Below are 15,356 nucleotides of genomic sequence, written 5' to 3' on the forward strand. Positions count from 1 at the left end.
AACTGCAAAAGGTTCATAGTAAAGTCTAGGCTAATGACAAACATTCCATCGGAACAATGATGCTCAAGGGATGCAGCTGTACATTATACATAAGGTTAAAAACAAAGATACAAACCTGTTGTGGTTGAAGATCACATATTATAGTATTGATTCCATTTAAAATTTCCTCAATGAACGGCATGACCTCTCCAACCTGAACCTGCACAAAATGTTTTCGACACTTTTGTGCAATCTTGATAAATGTGTCACAGGCCATGTCCTGTACTCCGTCATGAGTTTCTGTCAAATAAAGTAATGGTAAATTTTATTTTAAAATTGTCATGAATATAAACTTTTGGATCTTAAAACTGCATACACGAGTACAATAGTCATACCCAATGACTATTCCAATGATACATTTAAATATGAAGTAGCCAATAGCAAAATGGTCAACCAACATGCAAAATTTTGTATAACACATAACTCTACTACTTTAACAAGAAACTGCAGGAAAGCTGCAAGAACAAGTTTGCAATCTTTCACATCCATGTAATTTACAAGTTAGCATTTGCTTACCTTTATAAAACCAATCCAGTGATAAATATATTTGGCAACAATTTCGTTTCCCTTTCCATTAATTAAACTTCTGTAACACTTTCCCAAACACCAATGACTTGCATTATTGCTCTAAGGTTACAGGGACAACAAAAGGAACAACTTTGGTAAAACCCAGCTGACCAACACAGTCGACAAGCAATGAGTGACTGCCATGGCATAAGGTCATGTACATGTGTTGGGGTACATTAAGTAAGCCATTTGTCAATGCAACAAAATAATTTTTCTTTTTATCAATTCAATGCTTCTTTTGGCGACAAGTTTCATTACAATGTGATGTGATGTGATTTTGATTTTTTAACATAGCTTTAAAAAAAATTTCAGTCATTATCACTATGATGTCTGCAATGTGGCAGTTTATAGTGATGTCTAGCAATGGGGCATTATGCCGCAGACATGTAGCATGATGTCCCACCCAGTCACATTATCCTGACACCAGGCCGACCAGTCCTAACATTAACCTCTTAATGCTGAACACCAAGTGAGGCAGCTGTTAGTACCAGTTTTAAGTCTCTGGTATGACTTGGCCAGGGATCGAACCCACGACCTCCCGCATCCGAGGTGGACGCTCTAACCACTAGGCCACCAGAGCGGTCTTTCATTACAATGAGTGCAGAAAAAAAAAAAAAAATGTAACAAATTTACATTTCAACTTGTAGGGAGTTGTAACATGGATGAGCAGCTCGGGCAGCAATTATGGGTGATGTTCATCTAAATATCTGTGGTGGTTAAACTGTGACAACCCAGATGAGGCAGTCCATTAACATGCATTATCCCTTGTTGTGACCTTGACCTTGAGGCATGGGGTATGACTGAATATGCACATTGTCAAATTAAGATGTGAAACAGCTTAATTAAAATGTCATTCTCTGTTCAATTATTTACATTTCCCCCTGCCATGAGACAAGGAGCATTCCTATGGTATATAAAATTGACTATTCATGATATACATCTTCATGGTTCAAAATGGGTACGTTGCAAAAGGATTCAAATCGCAGAATTACATTTTCCCTTGCTGTGACTGTGCCACTGACAAACCTGCCAACCCTGATGAGTCCGTCTCAGTAAGGCAGTTGTTTTTTTTCCGTAAGATTGGCCAGTTTTCAGTAAGGTGTAACAAAATACCAGTAACTGCTATTGTAAAGCTGCAAAATGTAATTAAAAGTTTGATGCATCGACGACAAACATTATGTTCAACTGAAAGGTTTGTAAAGTATGTGTAGACTATATTTACCACTAGTACAGTTGCACAAACTTTAGTTCAAAACCCTAAGCAGCTCAATGGCTTGTTGCTATCTCTAAACTCAACATATTTCTTGGAATTCTTTTCCATTTCACATGACGACGGCATTCATATCTCCTGCCACAAAACATACTCAAACTGGCATGTGATGTCCAATAAACATAATTGTGTCCATTCCAGCTTTCATTCACAAGAATCTGAATACTCCTATTTATTCTTCAATGTTGATTATTAACACTTTTCTAGAAGTTTATTTTCCTTTCCATCTTCTTTCTGGATGCCATTTTTAAAAATTATATAATCAACGGTTTGATCATAGAGACACTTCGCATGAACGAAGAGGTGCAGTTTAAAGCGTCTGGGGTGCTGCTGTAAAGTTATTCTGGTTCTGTGACTAATCTTACTAATTTCATGATGAAAGCCGGATCCAAATAAAACATGGATGAACCAATTATTTGGTTTTTTTGACAGCTATCATTTTCTAAAGTTTTTGCTAGAATGTCTTAAGTCCATATTACAGCAAAATCGTAAGAGTTGGCAGGTCTGTCTTGAGGTCGGGGCATAGATACAGTATGCAACACATTGTTAAGTTGTGATATATACTTGGGCAAAACTTTATTAAAATATCTTCAACGATTCAAAACTTACAATCCTGACAAGGATACATGACAAAAAAAATATATTTTTCCTTCTCTGAACATAACAGGCATACAACAAAAAAAAAAAGATAATTTTATACAATGCATCCCATTTAGTCTGAATAATTCTCTCTTCAGAGTAAAACAAATGCATTGGATGTAGACCATGATACAAAACAGAAATAGTCTATTTTATTATATATGCCTATGTTTGTACAGACTGACGTCTTGCTTCAATCTGGTAGGACTTTGGAGTAACAAATACCTAGCACTGGTAAGTTTCAATCCATATCTGAAATCCAAAGGTCTAGTTATGAAATTTACAAAAGCTCTGGAGCTCATGAAGAATTTCATTTTTACATGAATCATTCCTTAAAAAGTTTTCACTCAAAAAAGAGTTATATGACAGTACATGTCTTTTACGGTTTAAAAAGCAGCTGAAGTGAGTAATTGGTACTAACCATGCATAAATTCAAAGAGCTTGTTGACCACAGTCTTGAGGAACTTCCAGTGAGCTCTCAAGAAACGAGGATACTGTCCAACCACATACATGATATTGGATGCGATTATAGCTTTGTTGTCCTTGCCTCTTTTCTGTTCACATAGTCCCAGAAGGTCCTAAACATAGAATGCAAAGCAATTAGAGGGATGTAAATACAATTTAAATTTATAATTCCAACTAGATGTCTGTTCATGAACACAAATGACCCACCACATTGCCAAAAACCTCGTTCTACCAAAAAACTTAACAAAATAAGGGTAACACTATATCTGATCCTAAAACACTGATGGAATATACAGAAATTGCATCTTCAATATCTTTCTACCACGGAGTCTTCACAAGAAGTAAAATATGCTTGCACTCAGTTTCACCTATTGTACCTTATAATAGCCTTTTCAAAAGTATGCAATCTAAAAGTAGTGAAAGCAAAACTGGCATATTTAATAATTATATTTATCTACAAATCGCTCACAAGATTAGACAATGTCTGAAATTCTGAATATTTGATCCAAAGAGATATTATATATAGCTGCTAAATCGCATGCTGATGAATTGATGCTGTCAGTGATATAGTGGCAAGGACATTCCCTATTTATGACAGCTCATAGGTAACCACCAGAAAAATAATATTCAAGTGTTTGGCATTTCTGTCAGCAAGGTCTTGCAACATTTTCCTAGTATGTTTGTTATGTCGCAGGATCAGAACACTGTTACAAACAGATGTCATTATCCAGACAATTTCATGATCTGTAGCAAAGAAAAATCCTTCATAGCCTACCCAGCTTTGTCAAGTTTATTTAGGAGATAAGAGTAGTGTATTTGACAATTTGAGGATGTTAATGGTTGTTTTACTGCCACAGATCAAGTTTTATTGGTAGGGTGTTAAGTCCAGTAAAATAGACACCTGCAACAGCAAAACAACAATTGATGTCCCTAAATACTCAAACACACAATAATTATCCCCATTCTAACACACTTCAGGAAATACTGTCGCAAGAAAGAGCTATAGCAGGGAATGTATTTCTTTGTGGCACAGAGTTTTACAGCACAGCAAAACGTGGATTATCTAAAATTCTGAGGCAACTGCATCTTGCACAGAAACACACCACAGCATCCCACCTGCAGGGAGGATGTTTCAAACATGCATCCTTTTCTTCACTAATCCAGCATACTAATCACTGAGTTGCCATGGCACCAATACTGAGAGACATGGCATCACTTCCAACAATATTTGGTAGATTTTACTGCTGCAAATTTGTTATGATTCACCAAACAGAAAGTGCATTACATTTGCAAGTGTTTTAGAATTTATTTTTACCTCTCGTTCAGATGATTGCTTACATGGATAATTCCATATCTCTCAACCTTTCCCGACACTCAATCATTGTTTGCTGAATGGTTTCTCGTTAAAGGATTCCCTGTAATGATAGCATTTTAAGTTAGCATGCATCAAACTCAATGAATTTTAAGGAGTGCAGTTTATATTTATTGTCCAATACATTTGGTTAAGCCTCAAGCCATCTTCTACTTTAAGGAACCTACCTTAATGACGGTAACTAGGAAACGTTTCTCGTCATCTTCATGCATAGCACCACTGATTGAACCAATAGCCCAACATAGCTGAAATAAAAATAAGAAACTTCAGAGCATTTTCAAGACAAATTTTAGACAATTTATGGATGTGAAATTAGTGTTTTAAGGTCCAAGACAAGATTCTTTGGCTGTGGGCATGTCAATATATTTCCTGCATTAACCCATTAGACCTTTTTTATTACTTAACTGTTCATAAAAATTGAATTCAAAATGTGGTTTAGTCTTTTAAATATGTGGAAGGAGTCATACAACTGCAACGATGCAAGCAGAAGTTGATCAACAGATGGTGCAACTGGTATTATTACATTACCTGCTACTGGCTGATTTTGCAACTGATAGGCAGGACAACATTCACAAGCTTGATTTTTGTCAATCAAATGCTTGGGTTTCCTCAATCTCAGCTAAAACCATATTATTTAGTTTGAAAAGTTTTATCACAATCATACCAAGAGGAGATCATGGAGGTTCAAGCAAGGGCAGCGGGTTCAGATGTGTTGCAGCAAATTGTGGGAATACAAATGCAGATGGGTTTTCCATGTATTCCTTCCCGAAAGACTAAGCACTTCCTCGAAGGGGGACAAATTTTGTAAAAATCAAAAGAGCAAACTGGGATGGTCGGACTGAGTTTTTTGCCCACTGCTCCTTTCATTTCACACCAGAATGCTTCCTATTTAGGTATAGATTTGAGGTTGAGCATATGGGTAGGGCACCAAAGAAAGTCAAACTCAATGATGACGTTGTCCCATCTATCCACGGTGTGAAGGAAACCAAGCCAAGGTAACTGCAAATGTATCAGAACATTCAACACCAAAGCATCAACTGTGTAGACTTTAAATGTTGTCACCATCAGAGGAAGTAACTTGTCAAATGTCACCGACAAAGAAAATAAGCAGAGGCAAAGATAGAAGCAGCAAGGGCGAGTTTTTAATGACAAATACCATATTATTGTATCTATGATATTCAACAGATCAGTCACCACATCATTTCCATTTGTACCCTGAAAAACGTTCTTTCATAGTTTCCAAAACAAATGGAGTAAATATCTCATAAATCAAGAACTGAGATATAAACATTTGATAAATACTGTCAAAATTTTCATGTTGCCTTCAACTTTGTTTGACCATGTGAATAGAAAAATCTTTCTGCTGGTAGATTTAGAAGGCCTACCTATATATTTAATTGTTGGACTAATGTGTGAATCAGTTTACATATAGATATTTACAAACATGACGTGGTTTATTCCCACCCCCAATTAATATAAAATCTCTATAAATCAAAATGTAGTAGAAATTTTACAATATTGTGTATTTTTTTTTTCAGTGGTGGTGGTGTTGTCATGTTCAACAAGTTTCCAGTTATATTGTGATTAATTATTTTTAGAAAGTCAGTGAATAGCCATCAGTATAAGTGACTGATATATGTACTCTAATAAGGTACGTTTTGTTTTAGATTATTGCTGCACATGAAGAACAATGTTCACAACAGGCAGACAGTGAGACAACTCAGGATCAAGGATTAGAAAATTCATTTGACATGAAAGAGGTAGACAAAATTTAGCTTAATTGTGTGTGTATATATATACAGAAATAAATTAAATGAAGAACTACAGCTTAAACGTTTGGAGAAAAGGAAAGCTTTGATCATAAGGAAAAAATGTTGGCATTTAAAAATACATTTTTAAAATATGTTTCAAACACATTCTGTCATGGTGGATAGGGGCTTTTATTGAATTCATCATCGGAAATTTGGGAACTATTTTCTTTATCCCAAAAACAATTTCATCTTAAAATTTCTAAATGCAAAAATAACTCGCCCAAACAAAGTAGTATTCAAAAGTAATAAAACTGATGCAATTGATCTTTTTCAGGTAGATGAATATGAAACTGATAAAGTGAAACCTCTGACTATATCCATTAGTTACCAAGTCAACAAAAAGATAAAACAGCGGTCAAAGAAATGCCAGACTTATTTTAAGACGCCAAAACCAACGACTTGACCTGCAGAGAAGATGATAAGCACAGGTACTCATATATTTTCAGATAATCACTTCTGGTTATCATTTTTTTCCAGGCAATAGTTGACAAAAGAAAATCAAAGCCATTTTGTTTGTTCAATTAGTAGATCTATTTCTTATTGATCAATGATATTTGGTATGCAAAAGCATCTTATGGAATACATGTCATATTGACTGTATTGATCTAGTAATTTATTGAATTTAGATACATTTTTGTTAGTGCACACTTTAATTTTCATTCAAGATAGCATAAAACAAAGCTCTGATGAATATCTAATTCTCACCTGCCCATACTGCAATGCTTGCTTAGTCTTTTTCATCTTAAAATCTGACTACAATTTTTTTTTTTGTCTCAACAAAATGATGGACTTGGACGCATTTTACATCAAAGAAAACTCCTCCTTTTACTTACAGTGTTGAGGTTTTTCCAAGACCACTCTGTGCCATTAACTTGATTATGAAGCTTTTCAGTCATAATGGCTTCAGTGTCACCATAATCAAGATGTGTCAAATATACTGAAAAAAATTTAAATTCCAAGTATTGCCAGATATTTTCAATCATATTGCAATCAAATGGAAAAATTACAAATTTGCATCAGTTAATAATATACTAATATATACATTATAACACAAATTCAGATATACCATGATTCTGGCATGGCTTCCTAAAGTTTGCAATAATTTCAGCAATTTTTTTTAAAGTACTGCAGTTTTGTGCCAAAATAGCAATATTTAATCATTTATAAGATGTCTTATATGCTTGAGCAAAAAATGTTTTTATCTCTTTTGTCTTTTGTTATATGAACAAAGATATGAAAAGTTTGTGAATTTTCATTTCATTTATGCCAATAGTGTTTCACCGCAATTTGATCATAGTTATTTGTGAAATACATCAGGCAATGCAGTATTTTAAAAAAGACTAACCTGAATTTATAGGTCAATTAATTAAATTACTGATGGTCAAAGTCCATCACTCAGCTAAAGGTTATTGAAATTATGGGGTAATGGTTTATTAAAACATACCTGTTTACTAAGACAACTTTTAACACATAAAAATTTGGCTTCTTACCAAGTGTTTCTCTCATGTTTTTGTAGAGGTTGATTGAGTCTGTGTCCTTCATAAATTCACGGACCACCTCTCCTTGCTCATTCTCTATGACAAGAACTTCTTCAGGCTTTGCCATACGAGAGATCATCACTCGCCTCACCTTTTTTAAAAGAAAAAGATGTGTAATAGACCTACTTAACACTAGTGAAAGTTTTCATTTTATGCCGATCATTAAAACTTGCTCACAAGTTTAGTCCAGCTAGATCCATATCTGCTGCAACATAATGTGCCAGCAGATCTGGGTCTGTGCAATTTATGAGGAATAATCTGTGGAACAAACAATATAGACACTGATCTGCCTGCACCATATAAGGCAGATCAGGGTATAGGATGTTCACTTTGAACTGGGTATCCAATACTTATTTTAAAAACAGGTTGTAACTGCTACAATATCCAAGATAAAACGCAACTAAATCTGAGTTTGTAAACCTTGTATCCACCCATGCAGCCCAAACTGTCTAATTCCACAATCTTTTTTTTAAAAAAATAGAAAAATTTAAAAAACTACTTCAATAGCATGAAAGTTTCATCAGGTCATTCACGTATGCATACAAATTTAAACTGTCACCCTTTGTGGTTTTTGCCTTTTTGTGTAATCAAGGTTTCTGTCCGAATAGCCAGTCCAGAAAGTTTCAATTGCTTTGAATCAACTAAAGTTCTACTGTCCAAACAGAATTTCCAGGAATTGTAGACATGAATTCTTTTACTGGAAAGTGTTGAAAATAAAAAAAAAAAACATCCTTCTTGAGTGCCAGGATTTTAAAAATAGCCACTATGGCAGCTATATTAGATGCAAGATATCAGCTGCATTTAGGTCATTTAGGACAAATAAGACAACATTAGAAGACTTGGGTGAAAACCCATGTAGTAATTCACTGTGGCAGACACATTTGTCACATTAGTGCCATTATCTTTCAGGTGGCAATTTCCACTTCAAACATATCTGGCATTTGAAACATTCCAAGATTTGTACAATTGTCCATGAGACACAGTACAAAGTCACCAAATATATAATTTAAGATTAAAATAATTATTGATTATAGGTTTGAAAGTCAGTATAAATGTATAGGATTTAATGTTGTATCATCAGCACCATCTGTGCTATATGGTGCAGATTTTTGTTACACTTCCCAAAAAAGTATACACAAGAAAGATTAAAAAAAGGGAGTAAATTCATCAAAACATAAAGTCACATTGTTATATAATTCCAACTAATTTATACAGTCTAAGACATTGTTAGCATGAGTATCATTACAAGAAAAATAACAAAAAATAGGATTAATTATATAAAACACAGGTAGACCACGTGTGAAAACTAAAGTTAAATGTAAGCAAGATCTAGAATGGAAAGTTCCATATTGCAGTTCTCGTCAGATGAATCAGAAATTCAAACACGTTTGTTACAAGTTACTTGAACACTTACTAAAACTTTATGACAAAAGTTAGGTGCCAAACTGCCAAAGCAAACAAGATCATACCATTTTATTTTCCAATTACTAGGAAATTGGGGTAGGAGTGGGGGGCACAAAAACAGGAAATGCACAGTATGTAACAGTGTAAAAGACAAAATGACTCCAGAATAACTTCCCACCCCCCATTTGTTTGCTGGGGATTAAAATTAATGAATCCAGTTAAAGAAATTATGTAGAAAAAATACTGTGCAAGTCCTATAATGGTTCCAACCATGAAACAACACTAGAAGTTTCATGGGGATAAAAAAACAAACCAATGTAATGGGATACTAAAGCTGATCTTAACTGTAAAAGGGTGTACATAATGCCCCATTTCAGCAATTTACTCCGGATATTGGATTCCCAACTGATCATTCCTGCCCCCCCCAAAAAGGACCTTGACTAGGACACCAAAAACTGATAATCCTACCTCCCAACGGATGGACGACTAAGACCCACTCCAAAATGTATCCCTAATTGATCACCTCCACCTCTTGCAATTTTCTCTCATTCCAATTATCCATAAAATATTTGTGTACACTAACTGCATGAATCAGCTTATATTAAGAAAAGGGGTAGTTTATAATACAGAAGGGACTCAAATACGACAGCATCTAGCAAATGAAAGGCTGAAAATGCCTGCCCCATAAGTTCAATCAAAAATTGTGGCAAATTGCATAAAACCATCCTAATCTGTGTTAGAGACGAATTCCCAAATCATGTTCAAGCATTTACTCGTACATTCAGAATTTTATTCATCTGCCATTGGATCTGCTGAAAATCTTTAGAAAGATATCGTCTTGTGCATACTCGAGATAAAACTGGATTATAGAGTTGTCTTCTGATTGGCATTTCACCATGGGACTTTCCCAGCAGTAATGGTGATGTGCTGGCAGAATATGGGGTCTCCCTGTACAAATCTGCTGCAAGGGAATTCCAGTACTCCAGACAAATCTTGAAAATTTCCACTTCATCCACCTCTGACAGCAAAATCAGGTAATGTAGAGACTGAAATAAATAGATGTAGACAACATTTGATCTTACGAAGGGTAAACCCGCCCCATCAATGACAAAAGCATTCTATTCATCATTATCCAGCTGTCTTAAGTGTTAGCAAAGTAAACAATACATTAGTCAAAGACCTCATTTTCTTAAACTGTTTTGAAATCAAAACTGGAAATCAAGCTAATTTTATCCACCCCAAAAACTTGTGGTTCCATCTTTACTTGCAAAAATAGGAGTGTCATGAATATTAAATTATATGCTCAATTTGTCAAATTGCTTTGCAGAAATCATTTTTCTTTATTCAGTCCTGGATACGTTCACCTTTGACCTATTAACCCCAAAACTAATATGCGCCTGTCTAGTTTCAAATGCAAGTATTCCACAAAGGTTGGTCATGGTTTGCATAAGAGGACTCGGTTCTCTTTCAGAAACTTTTTCTTTGTCAAGTCTCACCCACCTTGAACCCAACAATCAAAGTTAACTTCATTGTCTCAAATGCAAGGTAGTCACAAAATATTGTTTATGTATGTGGCAGAGAACAAAACAGTTCCTGCTTTCAGTCACTATGACCTTGACCTTTATCCAGACTTGCCAAACCCCAACAAGACAGTCACAATAAGGCAGTTGATTCCACCCCCACCCCCCACATCTGACCAGTTTGTAACAAATCATGTAATACTATTGTAAAGTTGGAAAACGTGATTTAAAATGTTCAGTGTTTGAAACTGATCTGATAATGCAGCAACAGAAAATAGTATGTTCAACTGAAAAGTTTTTAAAGTAAATATAAAGTAACCCTTCCTGCCGTTTATCCACAAATATCTGAATAGTCCCTTTTATTCTTATGTACATTGGATGCCATTTAAAAAAAAAAAAAACTTCTATAATCAAGAAGATGCTTTGCATGAAATAATGTAAGCATTTCAAAGCATCTAAAGCACTACTATAAAAGTTAGTCAGGTTCCCTGATTAACACCACTAAATCAATATGAAACCCAGATCCAAATCAAACATGGATGAGCCAATTATCTGGATTTTATTGCTCAATCTTATTTCCATAGTTTTAGCTATTATTCCAAAAGTCCATATTTTAAGGGTCATTTTCAGAAGTCAAAATTGTAAGGGTTCTACTATCTGTTTTTTCCTAAAACGAACAAGTGTCTCAAATGCAAGTGATCCACAAAAATTGGTCCAAAAATGATGATAAGAGTTCAAGATATTTTAGTTTGTTATGAACCTCATTCAAATCAACCCCATTTTTATGTAATATAATCTCCTCATGAAAGACAGTAGCTGTAACAGGAATGAAACTGCTCATCATGAACTAAAAGGCAACAGTCTTATGCTGAATGTGAATTTATTTATAAAATGTTAATCCTTTATAACAATTAAAGCCAAAATAATGGGATGCATCAGCAAACACACATTATGACACATTTAATATATGATTCAACTTTCTTCCAGTCACTTAAAATATATTTTAAAAAAACAGACTTGCCCTGCTGCATACAAGTACATGTATACCAACCCAACACGGAAATTCACCAGTCACTGGTGTCAGGGCAAAAGAACATTTGTCAATATATATACAAAGCCTATGACTGCTTACTGGTGTATAAAATACATTCTGCATAATTCTAATCTGACAAGATTTTTTGTCATGGTGTCAAAACAAAGCTAAGGGTCCAATGGAAAAACTGGGTAGGTCATGAAACTGGACTCTCATTTTTTAAGGCCTTATAATGACTGGAGTTAGAACCTGAATACTGTCAGGATGTCGGGTTCTTCTAGCTTGCTCACCTAAATGCAACACTGCTGAATGGCAGGTTAGTAGATCAAAGAATGGTTTCTAATAGAAAACAAGTGTATGAACAAAATCTAATCAAGTATGTGGAGAGGAAAGAAACAATTACTGCCTCATGGAACTGGAACAAGAAAAGCTGGCATCTATCTTCAAATACATTCAGAACCATTATCAGACTAATATTTATAAAAAAAACTTGTTTACCTCCATCAGCATTTCATGTAACTCTGGTTTCTTTTCCACAAGGACAGCATGTTCTTTAAGAAATGTGCAGAGGAAGAGGCTGAGATTTTGAATGAACATCTGCTCGTCATCAGTGCCTCTGCTGTAGGCTTCCTTTAGATTTGTTTGTAGCGAAAGCATCTGGAATAGGAATGAATGTGTAACAATTTTTACTCTTTCTATGTGCCTTTGAGCACATACTTTATGATGATGTAGCAAAATGCAGGCAATCGGAATCAAGATACAGAAAATGAATAGGCTGCATGATTTAGCACCAATGGCTTACTAATTTATAGTCAGTACATGTAGTAAATGGGGGAGTTTTAATCTCACTTAATCAGAAGATTTTCAACAGCTTTTGTTGCTGTTGATAGGACACCTAAAAAACAGTTCAAATAATAAATTCATCAACTGACTAATAACCTGATTTAATAAACAATAAAAACATTAGTATTTTTATACACTATGCTATATCCCAGCAATACAAAACATTCTGCATTCACGTGATAACATAAAGAAACTGAATGTCTAGAAGCAAAGAAAATAAAAACTTTTTTCCCTTTCATGCAATAATAAGATTAACAATTTTCAAAATGGGAAACTACTATGACCTCTTATCATCATAATAAGCAATGCTGACACATACATGTGACTCAAGTTTTAATAGATATCAATGGGTCATCCACTTTATCACTTCCTCAATTTTGCAATTTGTGAATAATAAATCAGGTGAAAAAATAAACATTTTGGCAAATATTCACAGTGAACAAAAGTTCAATTTTTCTGCCATTCTCCCCAGGAGGCACCTAAAACTGACCCCGTTTCTTTTTCACACAAGTAGAATAATGAATCAACTTAATTTAAGTTCTATTTAATGAAAGCTCATTACATTCAATATCGAGAGTGATTCACTAAAGTGTCAAAATTGCCCTTTTAGGCACAGATCTCCATGGCAAACAGAACTTGGATACAGGACAATTCTTAACTCCATTCTTCTAACAATTATCCATCTGTACAATTTTATGTTTTATTACAAAATGACTACTTGGCTTATATAGATTTCAGTCAATAAAAACTAACCAGGCTGTAAGCTACTAATTGATAAAAAAAAATGTGCCTTTAATTACACGATTAATTGTGATCTTTTAATTGTCTCAAGCAACAAGAGTATTGTGAACGACACATTACACATCCCCTTATTGTTTATTTGGGATTTTGATATAGATAACTTACATTTTTGTGAGAACTACTTTACTTCTTTCAGACACAGAGACTTTGACCCTTACACCTCAAAATCAATCAGGCTCTTCCTTACCACAAGTGCAAAACATCCATAAAGTTTACAATTGTTGATGGTGGACAATGAGTTATTGTGCTCAAACTAACTGATGGCTGGTCAGACTCATAACGTAACAACATAAACCCCACCTTTTAGTGGACACATTCCAAAATGTTATTTTTAAATTAAAAATTTTGTTTCATTTGGGTCTTCAGTCTTCCAGATATGAAATCCTGTTTTCGTTTAATCAATCAATGTTCAATATAATAGTATATGCAACATAAAATTAACACTAAAATATTTCAAGATATAATTTAAAACTTAAATCACCATTCAGTTTCTTGGATAGCCTTTTTTTATTTAAAAAAAAGGTAAATCTTTTTTTTGGGGGAAATCTTGTAATCTCTGGATCAAGGTAATGTATAACAAGATTAATTTTCAATGTATATCTAAATTCTTTTGTAATGGTGACAACTATATATATTTTTAACAATTTTAATCACTAAAATACTTCTCACAATTAATTTGTGCAAAAGAGGCCTAAGATACATGTTCAAAAATTGTCAAACCCCTTCGGGGAATACAAATTACAGTGATACTATTGTATATTGATACTATTTAGCCCAAACCCAATTAGTTTGCCCCCAGTTGTAATAAAATACATACAAGAGTTATCATAAGATATTTAAGAAAACAAAAATAAAAAAAAATTCAGCAAATTTAGTTGCAACAATGAATTTTCTTTTTTAAAGGACCAAATGAGTAGCAAACATTTTCAGTCTCAGGCCTACCACAAAATAATGAATGTAAATTGTACATGTTCAAAACAGTTATTCATTTATGAATAGCAAATCACAACAAATATTTGCTCCTGCACGTTATTTTTCAATGGCAGGCTGTAAACAATTATTCTAAGTAGTAAAAAATCACATTTCAGTCCAGACTTGTTTGTTTTAACTTGGCCATAATTAATGTAAAAAACTGCATGTAGTACAGTATCACATTAAATCTTTGTACAGTACTATGTTTCAGTCAGAGTTAAGTACCACATTTTAGTCCATACTCACATGTTTCAGTTAAGTATAGAATTGCATGCAGTACAGTGTAACACTTCAGCCCTAGTACAGTATTACATTCCATTCCTAGTATAAAATAACATTTCACTCCAGACTTACTTGTTTCAACTGGGAAATGGTTAAGGTATAGAACTGCATGCAGTACAGTGTAACACTTCAGCCCTAGTACAATATTACATCCTAGTATAAAATAACATTTCAGTCTAGACTTACTTGTTTCAATTGGGCCATGGTTAAGGTATAGAGTTGCAAAAACTGTTCATCATACTGAGACACCTGTACACTGGCTAGAAAACAAACAAGAAAATGATTCAGCTTATTGTTGAGTGCTGATTACAACACTATGATTAATCTTTGCAATAATTTCTATAAATAATAAAACGTGCAACTAATTGGATTGCACACAAAAAAATAAAAATTGTATTATCACTTTTTCAACCCTATTATTAATGAAGACTAGAACTATGCATCTCACACCATCACATTTTGTCAATTTACAAGAATCTTGCAGAATGCTACATCTCAACTGCTCTGCTATTGCATAATATAAAAACTTTGCAAATTCAGTGATCTACTTTTACCACAGGATTTTTGACAAGCAACCAACAGGTCAACCCTAAGCCATGTGACAGCAGATACGAGATATATTCTTCACATACTAAAACTCTCTGCTATCAGGCATTTCAACACTGCTTATAAAGGCTCAACAATAACATCACTGGCTCTGAAATTAATTTTGGATGATGCCAATTTCGCTGCTCAGATAACCTGAACACATAAGACTTCTGCCAGTAAAGTGTAGGTTAAAAATAGGTGGTCATGCTTTT

General features: G+C 34.2%; 1 protein-coding gene across 5 annotated transcripts in view; it reads right to left on the bottom strand.

The window, feature by feature from the left end:
* The window catches only part of LOC149804581 (exportin-1-like), an 81,047-nt gene that overhangs the window by 20,871 nt on the left and 44,820 nt on the right, over nucleotides 1-15,356 (bottom strand). For 2 of the 5 annotated variants that reach the window (XM_089941820.1, XM_089941828.1), the window contains exons 10-17: nucleotides 14,743-14,816; nucleotides 12,157-12,315; nucleotides 9,885-10,151; nucleotides 7,654-7,792; nucleotides 6,997-7,100; nucleotides 4,520-4,597; nucleotides 2,937-3,093; nucleotides 116-279 (exon numbers count right to left, since the gene is read on the bottom strand). The exons of 2 other annotated variants lie outside the window; for them this stretch is intronic. In XM_089941820.1, the coding sequence (XP_089797946.1) occupies nucleotides 116-279; nucleotides 2,937-3,093; nucleotides 4,520-4,597; nucleotides 6,997-7,100; nucleotides 7,654-7,792; nucleotides 9,885-10,151; nucleotides 12,157-12,315; nucleotides 14,743-14,816 (1,142 nt within the window). The remainder of the gene's footprint in view (nucleotides 1-115; nucleotides 280-2,936; nucleotides 3,094-4,519; nucleotides 4,598-6,996; nucleotides 7,101-7,653; nucleotides 7,793-9,884; nucleotides 10,152-12,156; nucleotides 12,316-14,742; nucleotides 14,817-15,356) is intronic. One more of the 5 variants, XM_089941844.1, reaches the window with a different exon arrangement.

This window comes from Sinohyriopsis cumingii, chromosome 2 (assembly GCF_028554795.1).
Source record: "Sinohyriopsis cumingii isolate HCF-2022 chromosome 2, ASM2855479v2, whole genome shotgun sequence".
Lineage (NCBI taxonomy): Eukaryota > Metazoa > Mollusca > Bivalvia > Unionida > Unionidae > Sinohyriopsis > Sinohyriopsis cumingii.